Below are 16,216 nucleotides of genomic sequence, written 5' to 3' on the forward strand. Positions count from 1 at the left end.
GTGAAATTATTTTTTAATTAAGTGCCTTTTAGACTAAGAAAAGACAGAAAATATATTGTCTCATGGGGATGAAAGACAACAATTCCCAGAATGCACTTGCTTCGCTGCCCTATGAGGCCACTCCCAAAGCCACCGCTACTGGATGATTTGCCCACCGTGTTCATCTTCATACAATCAGTTCAGTTAGAGAACATACACTACAATTAAAAACTGAACGTGTGTGTTCAATATAATGTGAGTGAGCCGAGCGAGTCACGGCACAAACGCAGCAGGAGTCAGATTATATTCATCAGGAGAGCTGAGGTAAAAGTGTCCATGTCCGCGGCAGTAGTTCTCAGCGCGTGTTCAGTCTGGAGCGTTTTCACTTCATGCCTTTGGAAGCTTAACTTTCATAGAAATTAATTTGAGAAGTTGAAACACTCACTTTGCTTCGCACCGCTCCGTTCACATGAATGCACGCAGCTGCGAGCTGAGCCGTGAGTGCGATCCCACTCCCCATGCGCGGGTTGAAAACATGCGGAAATGGCTCCCTCTGCTGGCTGTAGTCTTTAGCCTCTGGCCAAAAAATCCTCCTCTGACACAAAATGACGATATTTGCATCATCGGAGGATTTTTCCCAGAAATAAAATGCATAAATCTCTTGTCTCAGGGGGATATGAGGGGGGAAGCACTATCATTCGAATATACTCCCAGGTTTATCCTGATACAAAGCCATATGCTAATCGCTGAAGTTATCCTTTAAATTTATTTGTGTAGGTCTTAAAAAGCCTTGCATGCGTATACTCTGTAAAATAGTTAGGATTGTTGTAAAAACATTTTTGGCACAACAAAGCTATGAAACCTTTTAGTTCCCTGACTTCTACTGGTCTTCCTGTTCCCAAAGGTGTCTCCCATCATCATAAACACCGTCATCACCATTCAGTCAGCGCTGAGCCCTGCGGCCGAGACCCCTGAGCAGCTGGAGAGCCCTGTGCCACAAGATCTGTGGGAACGCCGAAACCTGCGAGATCTGAAGCTCTGGTTCCTGGAGGAAGGAGGAGAGGAAGTCACCCACTCCGTCACTCCACTCATTCCTCAGGGAGAGTCTCTGAAGATGAGCATCCACTCCATCTGCCTGACGCTGGAGGCCGGGGTGGGTCATCGCACGGTGCCCATGCTGCTGGCCAAAGCCTCGTTCCAGGGAGACGTGAAGAACTGGAGTACTCTCATTAACCTGCACTGTCATCTGGATTTGGAGGTCAGAGAATGAAAGATGGAAATATGATATGGCTAATGAGATCTGCCGGTGATTTCAGCGTTTCAAAATGCCTCGGTTGACAGTAAATGACAAACTTTGGGTCACTTATTATGTTCATTTGGGAATGCAAAATACGCAAATCAGGGCTTGATATTAACACTTGCCAACCGAACAAATGTGTGTGTGTATTTCAGCAGTGGCGTTTAACACAGTCACTCCTACTAGCCACTTTGGCAGGTTGAATTTTATATATAATATATGCATTTGTCAATTGTAGTCTTTTTTTAAAGGCATCTGAAATAATAAACTACGTGAAGATTTTTCGATACACATTGACACAATACCAGCGTCTCTCTCTCTCTCTCTCTCTCTCTCTCTCTCTCTCTCTCTCTCTCTCTCTCTCTCTCTCTCTCTCTCTCTCTCTCTCTCTCTCTCTCATATCTCTCATATCTCTCTCATATCTCTCTCTCTCATATCTCTCATATCTCTCTCTCTCATCTCTCCAACAGCGAGTGACACACACACCCTCCTCCTTGAATTTGGGTGTGGGATTGCATGTATTGCTCATAATTTTACTCAATCCTCCAGTTTTTGTGCTTAAACCCAAAGTGTGTGCACATAAAGCGACCTCTCGGTACTAAATTGAGTTCTTTTTTACTGCTTATTGTGCTTAAACAGTCAAACGCACACTCATGTAAACACAGTCAGTTCTGTTTGAAGTGAAAATAAACAGTTGAGAAAGAACCGCATGTCTAACAGTATAATGGATCTGTTCGTCAGCTCTTAAAGTGACAGCAGCCTAATAAATCTGCTGCCTAATTATGAGATCATTTTAAACTTATCAATATGGCAGTTTTTCCCCATAGTATCGATGTAAAAATTGCAAGCGGCAACCTCCGGCGATCTCTCTTGAAGCCAATACGGAAGGAATGTAATCTGTAATTCCTTAACTGGCCACTAGAGGCAGGCTCCAGAAGGGAGCAGAATCTCATTGAGCCCCATGTTAAAATTCTCAACTTTACAGCAGAAAAAAACATGTTTACAGCCTGGTACAAATTGTGGTTTTGGCTTAAAAGGCTCATTTTGATCTTCATGACAACTGTGAGGGGGGTGAATTTTTTTAAAACTCATTCGTTTACGTTACATAAAGCCTTAAAGTTCTGCATAATTAAGGGCGTGGTTACAGGTGGATAGCCATTTATCTGCCGTCTATAGTCATTGCGTCACCTCAGCTCCGCGCACGTCCCGCCTTTTTGCCCATTTTCTGTTATCCGGGAGTAACACGCGATGACTCGCTTACAAGATGGCAACGCCCAGCTCGTCTCTACTTTAAAGGGGGGGTGAAACACTCAGTTTCAGTCAATCTCATGTCAATCTTGAGTACCTATAGAGTAGTATTGCATCCTTCATATCTCCGAAAAGTCTTTAGTTTTATCATATTTATAAAAGAAATATAGGCTGTACCGAGTCTTTCCGGAAAAAACCGAGCGCCTGGAGGCGTATCGTGTGGGCGGAGCTAAAGAATGACAAGCGCAAAGCGGTGACGTCCTCAAGCGTGGAGAAACCCATCTATCTCAGCTAATACAGATAATGATCCATAATCAAATCTGAGGGAGAAATAAATTGAACAGGAGAAACGGCAACAGCAGGACGTCCGTCTCTGTGGTATGGACTGTATTTAGTGGCCTGTCAACATTTGTGTGTGTTTACTCGCAGTGTATGAGGACATGATTCGGTTTATGGACTATTGTATGCGACTAGACCTTAGAAGTAGCAAGCAAAACGGTTTTGCACGTCAGAATACTGTAACGTTATACAGAGAACAACAATGGAGTAACCGTTAGCGCATTTGAATGACGAAGCACGCGATCGTGTCGTTTACTGATGTTTACTCATGCGTCCGTAGCCAAAGGCAGAGACATTTGAAGCAGTTTAAGTTAACTCACCGGCTGCTTCCAAAGACGGACCGAAACTTTATCGCTGGGACTGCTCCGTCAAAAACACACTTCTTTGGTATGATTTGGTAAAGTCCTGTGACAGCAGTAGCGTGTAAATCCATTTTGAGACGCAACTGAAACGATGTTGTGAAGCTTCCCGTCATTTCTGCGTTCAAATCGGTTCAAATGCAGCGCTGCCTTCCCGGAATGCTGTGCTGAAGCGTTGAAGTCGCTCGACGTCACCCATAGGAATAAAGTGGAGCGCGGCGCCACATAAGTGTTCACGAACGACTGGATCTGCATCTGAGGGACTGTTTACAGCGTGCATTTCCTCTCTCGCTCTAGTCACGCGCGCGCACACCCTACCGGGAGAAGAGCCCGTACGGCCCATACAAGGACCTTCCGCTCTTATTAACGTCAAGTCGACCCATACTCGAAAAAAACTCGCCGAAACTTGTGAGAAACCGGAAGGAGTATTTTTGACACAGAAATACTCCATCAAACGTCCAACATTAGTTTTTGAAACTTTGTCTATGTTTAGGATGGGAAATCAAGTCTTTAACAGTGTACAAAGCTCAGTATGCATGAAACAGCATTTCACCCCCCCTTTAAGCTTCAGAATGACTTATCGGAATCCTATGGGTGACGTGACAGACACCACGTCCATATTATTTTTAGAGTCTATGAAAAATTGTGACCAGTGAAAATGCTAAGAACTTTGGAAAAGCACTAGCCACAGTGGCTGCTGAGCAAGTGAATGTCAAGCCCTGATTGTGGTCATAATTATTATACAATCACACTATAAATTACAGTTGTTTATAGTCATATTGGTACATAATCACAAAGTTATTTGGCCAAATTATGCAGCTTTATAAACAAGCACAGAAAACCTGGAGTTTTTTCATAAAGCGCTACTCTCAGCAATCCCAGCATCCTTATAATCTATTTTAAGTATCCTTATTCCTTATACTCTGTTCATGCTATTTGTGTTGTTATAAACTATGCAAAATACTCCCACTTGCTTGTAATATCTAAAATGAACATCTTAGGTGTCCGCTGTGCCAATACAATTTAATAACATGTGTTTTGAATGCAGACTGGTTTATTTTATTTTTTAACTTTGCTTAATGCCATATATATTTTTGCCTGTTACACTTTATTATTAAAAAATTGCACAATGTTAAAGTTTTTAGAGGAAGTTTCATCTTTCTGTCACCACGTGTCCCAGTGTGTGATGCAGAGCCATTTGAACTGCTTTGCTAGTTTCGCAACTCACACACCATTTTAACATGACTTTCATAGTGTGAGACGCTGAAAAAACTGTGAAATGTCACCAGACGTGAACAAAATGTCGTTCTGTGTCAAGTTTAAAGAATGCTGGTTCAAATAATTTAGATTTTTTTTTTTTTAGATGTTACTGTCCTATAACATGTTGTTTGTCTCCTGTAGGTGAATTATTATAATGAGATGATGGGTTTGTGGGAACCGCTGCTGGAGCCGCTGGACGATGAGGAAAAGGATGGCTTTAGACCATGGACTCTGTCATTGAAGGTTACCTTTCATTTCAACCCTAATCTGTTTCTAAAATAACTTTTCACAAGTTCATATACTCAAGTACTGTACACAAGCATTATCCAGCCCATTTTGTTATATTGCTCCACTAGTTTTTACACCATGCTGTCAGTCACAAACAAAAATAAACTGAATAAAATAACACACACAGCTTCAAAAAAAAACAAACATTCTCCTACACCCAACATCTCAGAACTCAATGATAGCGCAATAGCCCGCCTTGCCCAAACCATAATAACAGACCCAGAGCACCGCCTCAACTCTCACTTCAGTCTCCTGCCCTCCGGGCGCAGGTACAGGACTCTGACACGGAGAAGGGCTCGCTTCAAAAAGAGCTTTGTACCATTAGCCATTTCAATTCTTTACAGGCAACAAAGCTGAACTTTCACTTTTTTTGTGTTAATTTTGTTTTTTGTTGTTTTTTTGTACATGTTTTGCCAGTCGTCTGTACTGTATGACAGTCTGTGGAAAAAAAATCCTGTTAAGGGACAATACATGTCTGTCTGTCTGTCTGTCTGTCTGTCTGTCTATCTATCTATCTATCTATCTATCTATCTATCTATCTATCTGTCTATCTATCTATCTATCTATCTATCTGTCTGTCTGTCTGTCTGTCTGTCTGTCTGTCTGTCTGTCTGTCTGTCTGTCTGTCTGTCTGTCTGTCTGTCTGTCTGTCTGTCTATCTATCTATCTATCTATCTATCTATCTATCTGTCTGTCTGTCTGTCTGTCTGTCTGTCTGTCTGTCTGTCTGTCTGTCTGTCTGTCTGTCTGTCTGTCTGTCTGTCTATCTATCTCTGTCTGTCTGTCTGTCTGTCTGTCTATCTATCTATCTATCTATCTATCTATCTATCTATCTATCTATCTATCTATCTATCTATCTATCTATCTATCTATCTATCTATCTATCTATCTATCTATCTATCTATCTATCTATCTATCTATCTATCTATCTATCTATCTGTCTGTCTGTCTGTCTGTCTGTCTGTCTGTCTGTCTGTCTGTCTGTCTGTCTGTCTGTCTCTCTCTCTCTCACTATGTCTGTCTGTCTGTCTCTCTCTCTCTCTCTCTCTCTCTCTCTGTCTATCTATCTATCTATCTATCTATCTATCTATCTATCTATCTATCTATCTATCTATCTATCTATCTATCTATCTATCTATCTATCTATCTATCTATCTATCTATCTATCTATCTATCTATCTATCTATCTGTCTATCTGTCTATCTATCTATCTAATAAATGCTATTATCTCTACAGATGAAGAAGAAATCCATGACATATTCGGGGGTATCTGATGAGGTGGACGGCAGTGTGCCTGATTATAAAACGGTCATCAGCTTCATGAGTAAAGACCAGCTTAACGTCACCCTCTCCAAGTGCGGCCTTCACATGCTCAGTAATCTAGGAATGGTAAGAGATTGTGATGACTCCAGTGGTTGAAAAGAGACGTCCTTCTGTTACACAGATTTAGACGAGTGGTTTCTCCTGTTTGTTTTGCAGGCATTTGCAGAGGCTGCTAAACAGACGGCAGAGTGCTTTCAGACGGATCAGGCTCCGTTTGTGGTGAAGAATCACTTGGGTTTGGCGGTGTCGGTGCAGCACAGCGAAGTGTTTAGTCCCATCGGTAAAGAGTCTAAACATCGTGTGGTGGAGCTCCAGGATGGAGAGAGCCTGAATATGCAGTACACCCTCACCGCTGAGTCCAGTGACCAGTTCTCAGCCATGACCAGCCTCAGCGCCAAAAACTACATTCAGCCCAGTAAGACTGCATAACAACCCGTTCATTTTTTCGTAGCAATGCCATAGAACAACCATGGGTTCCACTAAGAACCTTATGTATAAATAAACCTTATTTTCTTAGGGTGCTTTCACACCTGCCTTATTTAGTTCGGTTGAATCGTCTGCGGTTCGTTTGGTCAGGTGTGGAAGCAGCAATCTAACTGGTGCGCATCAAAAGCGCGGACCGAAACCTCCTTGAAGAGGTCTCGCATTTACTCCCTCATGTTGTTCCAAACCTGAGATTCTTTCTTTTGTTGAACACACAAGAAGATATTTTGAAGAATGTCAGTAAGCAGACAGCTGACGGTAGCCATTGACCTCCATTGTATTTTTTTCCTGTTATGGAAGTTAGTGGCTAGTTTTAACTGTCTGGTTACCGACATTCTTCAAAATATCTTATTTTGTGTTGAACCAAAGAAAGAAACTCAGAGGAAAGAAAAATACAGATTTGGGACAACATGATGATGAGTAAATTATGACAGATTTTTTATTTTTGGGTGAACTATACCTTTAAGGTAAATTAAACAAATAAATAATTAAAATGATTTTATTCTCTGTGGAAATTTTTGTTCATCTGAATTTGAAAAGTCCAGTAAATAATTAATAGAGATACAGTTTTTAAAAATGATTAAGGGCCAGATTTACTAACCGCTTGCTCCAGCTCAAACCCTCTTTTGGTGTTAAAAACACTGAAATCGCTAAAGACACGCAGTGATACATTAGCTCTGAAAAGCCGTGGACAGGGTTATTTTTGTGGCTGATCTTATTGCATATGCATTTGTAGGAGTTGCTCTCATCAGACGCAGTATTATTTGAGTAGAGTATTTAAATGAATCACACAAGGTGATTTATTAAGGTTTGCACTCGTCAGTTTGCTGGTGTTTTGGCCATTATTTATCACCCAAAAGAAGCATGTCATAAACCAGGTGCTAATGAGTAGATTGTGTTGGTCATTATGGAAATGATCCGGCTGCGTCTGTGTTCTTTCATTTGCGTGTCTGTAGATCACGCTCTGAACTGTCCACTCATATCGCCACTTTTATGGGATTGAGCTCTCACACTAGTTTGCCCTGTTTAGTAAATCTGGCTCTAAATAATATGTCATAAATCTTATATTCTGCAACATTTTTAGACAAAAACTAGTTTATATAATATCAGTATACAATACAATACAATACAATACAATGCAATTGTCTTTCCCCTCTTCTCCAGCTCCGGTTGGCCACAGTACCGCAAGTGTGATCCCACTGATCAAAACAGGACGGGGCATGTACAGCGTCATTCACCATGACTCCGGTGTCACTCGCTTCTTTGTCTGTCAGATTTACACCTTCCAGGGGAGCAAATATGTCAAGATCCGCTCTCCTTTCCAGGTGGGTGTTGTTTTAAAACACACACACACACAAACACACACACAGATGTTTGTTTTTGTGAAATGTGGGGACATTCCATAGGCACAATGGTTTTTATACTGTACGAACCATACTTTCTATCCCCCTACACTGCCCCATGCCCCTAAACCTACCCATCACAGGAAACATTCAGCATTTTTTCTTTCTCAAAAAAACTCATCCTGTGTGATTTATAAGCATTTTGAAAAGTGGGGACATGGGGAAATGTCATCATATTTCAGTAAGAAGGGGTTAGAAGGGGTTCGCCGACCCCCGGGCACGCCACCAGATGGTCCTTCTGTAATACCTGTGTCATACCCATGTCATTATACACATTTGTGTCCTCATATTTCACAAAAACAAGCACACACACACACACACACACACACACACAATGTAGACACCTGTTCACAGCCTCAGGTTTCTTTCAAAATCAGAGCATAAAAACTCTCTAGAATCAGGCCTTCCCTTTAAAAATTATTTCACATTAGGCCTAGGCAGAATCTGGGAATTTCTCTGCTCTGATTCTCTGATTTAGAGAAAAACATATTCTATGCCATTATCTTACTAGAAGCTATAAACATAATCAAATTAGCTACGATATTTAATAAATGAATAAATGTACATTTAATTTGATCATTGGCAAGTGTTGATGTCATTGCTGTTTATTGATTTTCTAGATTATCAATCACTTTTCGGTGCCGATCCGTGTTTTCGAAGGATCCGAGTGTCTGGGCATCTCTCTGCCTACAGAGGAGTTCTGTGTGCCGCTCGGCTCGTACAGGTCAGTTACAGCACTGGACTATCCGCTCTGAGTCTGCAAAAAAAACCTCTGATTTGGTGTTTTTGTCTTGTTGTTCAGGAAAAATACATTTACTTGAGAAGCCGTGTTGAGAATATACCTTTAAGTAATAATAATTATTGTATGTTAAAGGGTTAGTTCACCCCAAAATGAAAATGACCCCATGATTTACTCGCCCTCAAGTTATCCTAGGTGTGTATGACTTTCTTCTTTCAGACGAACACAATCTGAGTTACATTAAAAATGTCCTGGTTCTTCCAAGCTTTATAATGGCAGTGAGTTGTTGTCTTGTTTATGAAGTCCAGTCACTGCCGTTATAATGTTTGGAAGAGCCAGAACATATAACTATTTTAAAGCTCAGGTTGTGTTCGTCTGAAAGAGGAAAGTAATACACACCTAGGATGGCTTGAGGAGAGAAAATCATGGGGTCATTTTTTCATTTTTGGGTGAACTATCCATTTAATTAGCTTTTCTTTTGTTTTTATAATTATGTAAATAGAAATATTATTATTATGGCCAGGTAATTTTTTTTTTTTTTTTCAATTTTCAATTTCTTCTTCAAACCTTGTCCAGTGTTCACCAAATTTGACAATATAAAAACTAGGAAGGGGATTATGCATGAAAAGCTTAAATATTAAACAATTTTAAAGGTTTTATCTTTTTTGAGCCTGAATCATTCCTTCATCCTATATATCTCTTAAAGTGTCCCTATTATGCTTTTTCAGATCTGACCTTTCATGTAGTGTGTAATATCACTGTGTGTGAATGTAAAAGGTCAAAGATCAAAGTACAAAGTCCCAAAAGAACTGCCTGAAGCGAGTCGTCAGTAATTCCAGTCTTACTTCCTGCATGAACTTGCATACGTTTGTAAAAAATTTGCATAATGCCAGTCTTTGTTCTTCATTGGCTGCTCGTGAACGTCTACTTTGCCCCGCCCTCAAACACTAGTTGTAGCTGAGGCTGGAAGAGTTTGGTTCATGTTGTCAACATGTTGTGAAGATGCTTAATTGCACTTCCAAAGGATGAGATTTGTGCTGGAATTGAAACGGTAAACCAACGCCATCATTACTGTTTATATCACTGTGTATCAACTGAAGATCCAGAGCTGTAATTCTGCAATGGATAAATATAAGAAAAAGTGTTTTTTGACTTTGAATGCATATAAACTTATTGGAGAGATTTCAAAGCAAAATTAGGAGCCTTTCAAATAGCATAATAAAGGGGAAGTTTAAACCAATAAGCGTGCCATTTGCAAATGCTTCCTGCTTGTTTTCAGAGCTGAACTGAGTCTGCAGCCTGTGACCGAAGGCGAGGAACAGTACGAGCGCTCCGAGGGTTTCACTTATAGTGAGGTGATTGAGAAGCCCGGAGAGCGTCTAGAGAAGAACTGCCTTCATCATGGAGACCGCTCCCTGATGCTGAAGATCAACATGGTTCCTCTTCCGGACGCTGTGATGTCCCATAGCACTGAGGAGGAGTTTGACAAGCCCATCGTTCTGCACCTGTGGCCCACCGTTCTCCTCCGCAACCTCCTGCCGTACCCCATCACCTTCAAGTTAAAGGTATAATAGTACAGATAGTTTGGCCTGTCACAATTATTACCTTTTATTACGGATGCCCACTGGTTTATGGCTGGTTACTGTACGATGATTAAAATCACAAAATGGTCTTAAACAATTACTAAATAAACTGCAAAATGTCACATTTTCTAATAATAGCATGTTTCAAAATGCCAGTAAAAGTCAGCGTTGAAACTTTCGCCAGTTGACCTGTAATTCTTTTTTTTAATGGAGTGGTTCTGTGTTTTTTTTCTAGGCTTGGTTGTGTTTATGGGGTGCAGTATAACATGCCTCAATACTTCTTCTTTTTTACGCCGTATTTATCTTATATGTGACCTTTATTCCCCACCGCTGTCTCCACTGTCCTTTGAGCGGCTCGTTTGCTTCCTGCTTCTATGAAGCCCATCCCTCTGAAAAACGCAATGGTCTTAGATTGGTTAGATGGCCAAATGTAGTTTCCTGTATTTTTATTGGCTGAAGTGCCAAGCACAGGTTGTCCGGAAACGCCACGCCCCTTCCCATTACGGGCAGAAGTCACATCTGCGGTGACTAACGAGGGTTTATGATGTCACCAACCCAGAAGAAGCTTGTTGTAGTCCAAACCGGACGTTTTTGTAGGCAATAAACTGTGTAAAAATGAAAAACTGTATCACATGCATTAATACATTAATTTTGACAGCCCTTAAAGTTTTATATTGGTACACCCAAATAGTGTCTGATAATTTTAGTGATTATTTAACTAGTTTAATGTTTTAAATGATTATTTTGACATTTTAAAAGTCCAACAAATATAAAAAAAGAAATTATGAAAGACAATTTAGACGACCATAATCGCAGCTTCTTTCAATCACTACACATTTACACTAAAATATTGTGATAAAATGAACCAAAGGAATTGTTAAAGTTTGTTCTAAGTATGGTCATTAATTAAATGTTTTTAATGGTATTTACTGTTTTAAATGCTATTTTTAAATGCTATAATTTTTTATTATTAAATGTACAGTAGGAAATTCCACCCAAGTCTCTTCGAAGCATTTATAGAAATTAAATTTGATTTTTTTTTTAGTAACAAAGACTTTCTGAAATGAAAAAATATTACTTTTATGGCATGTAACGAGTATTACATTTATATTCACATATTGTAAAAAATATGTTTGCAGGGCACTGGAGATTTCCCCTCGACCTCACTAAAAGAGGGCCACTCCTCCCAGATCCACACAGCTGTCATGGACTTCTCCTCTCTGGAGCTGAGGCTGCTGGGATACCTGCAGCAGGACTGGGAGGCCCATTACAGTCTCTGCAGCGACAATGACGAGATCAGCTTCATCAAATTTCGCTCGCGGGGATCGGACGAGGAGCCGGAGGCACGGCCGGAGCTGGATATTGCGGTCCATGTTAAAAAGGAGGAGGGTCAGGTGGTGGTGGCCATCCACTCCCCGTACTGGATGGTGAATAAGACGGGCAGACTGCTGCAGTACAAGGCAGACGATATCCATCGCAAACACCCGAAGGATTACGACATGCCGCTGCTCTTCTCCTTCAAGCCACGCAACTTTCTGCAGAACAACAAGGTTTGGAAGAACCTCATCAAGTATCAAGAATGTTTTATTGATCATTTCTCTAACTTTTCATTCTGTCGCTCTTTTGTTTACAGATTCGCTTGATGATTTCCGAAAGTGAATTATCAGACGATTTCTCCATCGACACCGTCGGGAGTTATGGGGACGTCAAATGCAAAGGCAGACAGAAGGATTACATGGTGACCGTTCTTTCTTTACAACAATACATTTTTAATACATTAATATCAACATGAAATCAAAATTGAACTTATTTCTATTTTTTAATACATGTTCCTTGTCTTACATGTCCCTTGCATATTTTTTCACAAAGACAGTATAAGGGAGGATATATATATATATATATATATATATATATATATATATATATATATATATATATATATATATATATATATATATATATATATATAATGGGCCATTTTATCTATTCATTTTATGTTAAGGAAACAATTCATACAAAAATTTTAACAAAAATTAAATGGTTTTGGAGATTGATGCAGAGTAAATATACATTTTAATATAAATATCAAATGGGAAAACTTAAGATATGCTGCCTTGGTAACTAACTAAAATAAAATAAGTTGACATTTAAATAATGACTTTTAAACTTTTATTAATTTAAAAAATAAATAAAATACAAACTTGTATTACTTTTATTAAATCTGAAATAATAATAAATTAAAGCTAAATAAAAAAATATAAATGACTAATGAAAATGCTAAAAGCACATCATAAAACTTTATAATTAAAATTGAAAAAATGAAAATATATAAATAATATTCAAATTTAAAAAAATATAATCGTATATGAATAATTCTGAAAAAACACTGGATTGATCACCACCTTCACAATCTAACCATTTTCTAATCAAGCCTCATGTTTGTCCCCATTGAATCTCCTGTTTAGCTCAGAAATATGTCAGATTGCAAATGTCACGTTGACTTAAATTGATAGTGGACGTCTGGTTTGATGGTAGGTGGGAGTGAAGATCGATGCATCCAGCTTCAGTTTGACTCGGTTGGTGACGTTCCTGCCGTTCTACATGCTGGTGAACAGAACTAAGCATGTGATTCAGGTCTGTGAGGAGGGTCAGGAGCACTGGACAGAGGCACGTCCCGGACAGGTCAGGAGATTAAAAAGATTGTAACAAGAGAAATGTTAATAATTCTTTAATTTGTGATTCTCTAAGCTCTGAAAAATAATTAAGAGACTACTTAACATTGATTTTTCAATGTTAAGTGGTCACTTAATTTTTTCCAGAGCTGTATATATCTATATATCTATATATATATATATATATATATCTATATCTGTCTGCTCTTTAGGCTGCCGTTCCATTCTGGCCAGAAAAAGACTCAAAGAAACTCAGAGTCAAAGTGGAGGGCTGCCAATCCTCGCCTCAGGCATTTGACTTCCACCAACCAGAGAACTGCCTCTTGCTGCACCTGGACAAAACTGTGAGTTAGTGTTTCCTACACAGACTGACGTACACAAACAAGGGCTGGGTAAAAAAAATATTGATTTCTGGATTTTAATCGATTCTCATTTTCATGAACCGATATGGACTCTTAAACCCCAAGAATCGATGAGTCTATCCTGTCTTCAGTTGATGAATGAACGGAGCATTGTATCTCCTCCAATCTAATAAATCAAAATCATCTCTCTGATCACTCTGGCTCAGCTCTAGAGAAGCGGCTCATGAACGGATCTTCTCTTCCGCTTTAATACCAGTTACAGCGCGTAATAAACATGAATGAGCATCTGAAAGTGTGTTAAAGATTCAGGACAACTCACTGAAATCTGTATCACGTCACATGGACTCGCTCAATCAGTTTCAACCGCGGAGAGACGTCAGTAAAACAGCTCGTGAACAATGTCACGAAACGTCACATTTACCTCAGAAAAACCATATCCAGTGTCCATAAACTCATCAGTCAGCTGAAAAAATCAACTCTAGAGAGGAGCATTTAGGCAAATATAGGCACCATATTACATAACCATTATAATTTTTAATGTTCTTTAATATTTAAATCATGTTTGAATAAATCTGGCAAGTTTTTATGATAGCCACCATTTAAATGTTTATATTTCAAGAACAACAAAAAATTGGAGTAGATATATGATTCTGTAATTGTAAAGTTAATATTATAACTTTATTCTTATATATATGTATATGTGTGTGTATGTATGTGTATGTATGTGTATATATATATATATATATATTAGGCATGTGCCGATATAAATTTTTCATGTTGCGATTAATTGATGAAGTTTTATCACGATATACGATATTGAAATAAGTTGCAAAAAAAAGTGTTGCCATAGCATAACAGCTTTAAGAACTATTATTGTAAGAACAAAAATAACTGAATGTTTAAATACAATAATGCACCAAAAATATATACAGCTCTGGAAAAAAAAATTAAGAGACCCCTCATTGAGAAATCAAAGTGGTCTCTTGATTTTTTTCAGAGCTGTAAAAGTACAATTTTCAAACAGATTAAAGTGCAAAAGAATTAGGCTATGAACAACAGGTAGGCTTACAAATTACAATAAGGTCTCATTAGTTTATGCATTAACTAAGATTGAGCAATAGCTACATTTGGTACAGAAAGTATAATGTTTTTGTTATAGTTAGTTAAGAAATACTGATCATTGTTAGTTTTATCTTAGGTCCATTAAAAAAGTTATTTTGATTTTAATGTTATTAAAAAGTAACTAAGAAATTAACATAGAATGATTAATTCTTTATAAGTATTTTTCATTGTCAGTTTGGTAATAATGAATTAACATGTTAACTAATGAAGTCGTATCTCAAAGTTATACTGAACAATAAATAATTAGAACAGTTCTAATTATTAGGGTATGTTGTAGTCCAGATTAAAACATAAAAATGTTTAAATTTGAAAATAAATAGCCTATTAAGTCTTTAAGTATTAAGTATTTGGTGCTTTGATGAACAACATTGAGATTACAAGAAACGAATGGCTGTTTTAAAAACTACAGGCGTTTTTTTGTTTGTTTGCTGGTTTCCGGGGTAACCGGCTGCATTCTGCAGTTCATCAGCGCCCTCTGCTGTCACTGAGCGGCACTTCAGCAGCGCGTCTCCTTCACCGGTTCAGTCATGTGCAAACGCACGTTGGGCTTGTTTATATCTGAGCACGTCCCTTTGACGCAGAATACTATGGAAGCCCGTTTCCGCCACTAAATTAAAAAAAAAAAAAAATAATTGCGACTTTTTATCTCACAATTCTGACTTTTTTTCTCACAATTGCGAGTTATAAAGTCAGAATTCTGAGATATAAAGTCGCAATTGCGAGTTATAAAGTCAGAATTCTGAGATATAAAGTCGCAATTGCGAGTTATAAAGTCATTGATCTGCCGCGTCCCGACACGAGTTGTGTCGTGAACACATTATAATAAGTATTTTAACTGTAGTTTTAGCTGATGATGGAATGATTGTCTTATACCTGAGTGACGTTAATATCTCTGAGCAAACGCGCTCTTGAGGGGATTTTAAATGCAAGCTTTGGCACTGAAACAGAACGGATGTGAGGTGATAACGTTCATATTCTGATGTGTTATTATGGAAATATAATCCCCAGAACATCACCACCCTCAGAACGTGCTGTAATTCACGATTTCCTTAGAGAACGAGTGTTCAGTAATGACCAAGCGGCAACCTCCCGCGATCTCTCTTGAAGCCAATACGGAAGTAATGTAAACTGCAATTCCTCATCTGGCCACTAGGGACAGGCTCCAGAAGGGAGCAGAATCTCATTGAGCCCCATGTTAAAATTCTCAACTTTAAAGCAGAAAAAAAACATGTTTACAGCCTGGTACAAATTGTGGTTTTGGCTTATAAGGCTAATTTTGATCTTCATGACAACTCTGAGGGGGGTGAATTTTTTTATAACTCATTCGTTTACATTATATAAAGCCTTAAGGTTCTGCATAATTAAGGGCGTGGTTACAAGTGGATAGCCATTTATCCGCCGTCTATAGTCATTGCGTCACCTCAGCTCCGCGCACATCCCGCCTTTTTGCCCATTTTCTGTTATCCGGGAGTGACAGGCGTTGACTCGCCCCTACTTTAAGCTTCAGAACGGCTTATCAGAATCCTATGGGGGACGTCACGGACGCTACGTCCATATTTTTTTACAGTCTATGGTAATGACACGTCCAGTTGGGCCTATGACATGTCGCCAGTCACCTGAGCGTGGCGCTGCTGGGATCATATTTCATAAATAACGAATCATTAATAACATATTTCATTAATAACGCATCAGAATATGCTGTAATGCAGGATTTCGTTTGAGAATGAATTTTATTGACCTCCATATGTGCTCGGTTTTG

At 38.9% G+C, this 16,216-nt stretch overlaps 1 protein-coding gene across 3 annotated transcripts in view; it reads left to right on the forward strand.

The window, feature by feature from the left end:
- vps13a (vacuolar protein sorting 13 homolog A) overlaps nucleotides 1-16,216 on the forward strand; it is a 110,297-nt gene that overhangs the window by 57,373 nt on the left and 36,708 nt on the right. For all 3 annotated transcript variants that reach the window (XM_067412994.1, XM_067412996.1, XM_067412997.1), the window contains exons 40-50: nucleotides 884-1,237; nucleotides 4,624-4,725; nucleotides 6,007-6,159; nucleotides 6,250-6,508; nucleotides 7,741-7,901; nucleotides 8,600-8,703; nucleotides 9,998-10,283; nucleotides 11,441-11,851; nucleotides 11,935-12,039; nucleotides 12,837-12,983; nucleotides 13,186-13,317. In XM_067412994.1, the coding sequence (XP_067269095.1) occupies nucleotides 884-1,237; nucleotides 4,624-4,725; nucleotides 6,007-6,159; nucleotides 6,250-6,508; nucleotides 7,741-7,901; nucleotides 8,600-8,703; nucleotides 9,998-10,283; nucleotides 11,441-11,851; nucleotides 11,935-12,039; nucleotides 12,837-12,983; nucleotides 13,186-13,317 (2,214 nt within the window). The remainder of the gene's footprint in view (nucleotides 1-883; nucleotides 1,238-4,623; nucleotides 4,726-6,006; nucleotides 6,160-6,249; nucleotides 6,509-7,740; nucleotides 7,902-8,599; nucleotides 8,704-9,997; nucleotides 10,284-11,440; nucleotides 11,852-11,934; nucleotides 12,040-12,836; nucleotides 12,984-13,185; nucleotides 13,318-16,216) is intronic.

This window comes from Pseudorasbora parva, chromosome 13 (assembly GCF_024679245.1).
Source record: "Pseudorasbora parva isolate DD20220531a chromosome 13, ASM2467924v1, whole genome shotgun sequence".
Lineage (NCBI taxonomy): Eukaryota > Metazoa > Chordata > Actinopteri > Cypriniformes > Gobionidae > Pseudorasbora > Pseudorasbora parva.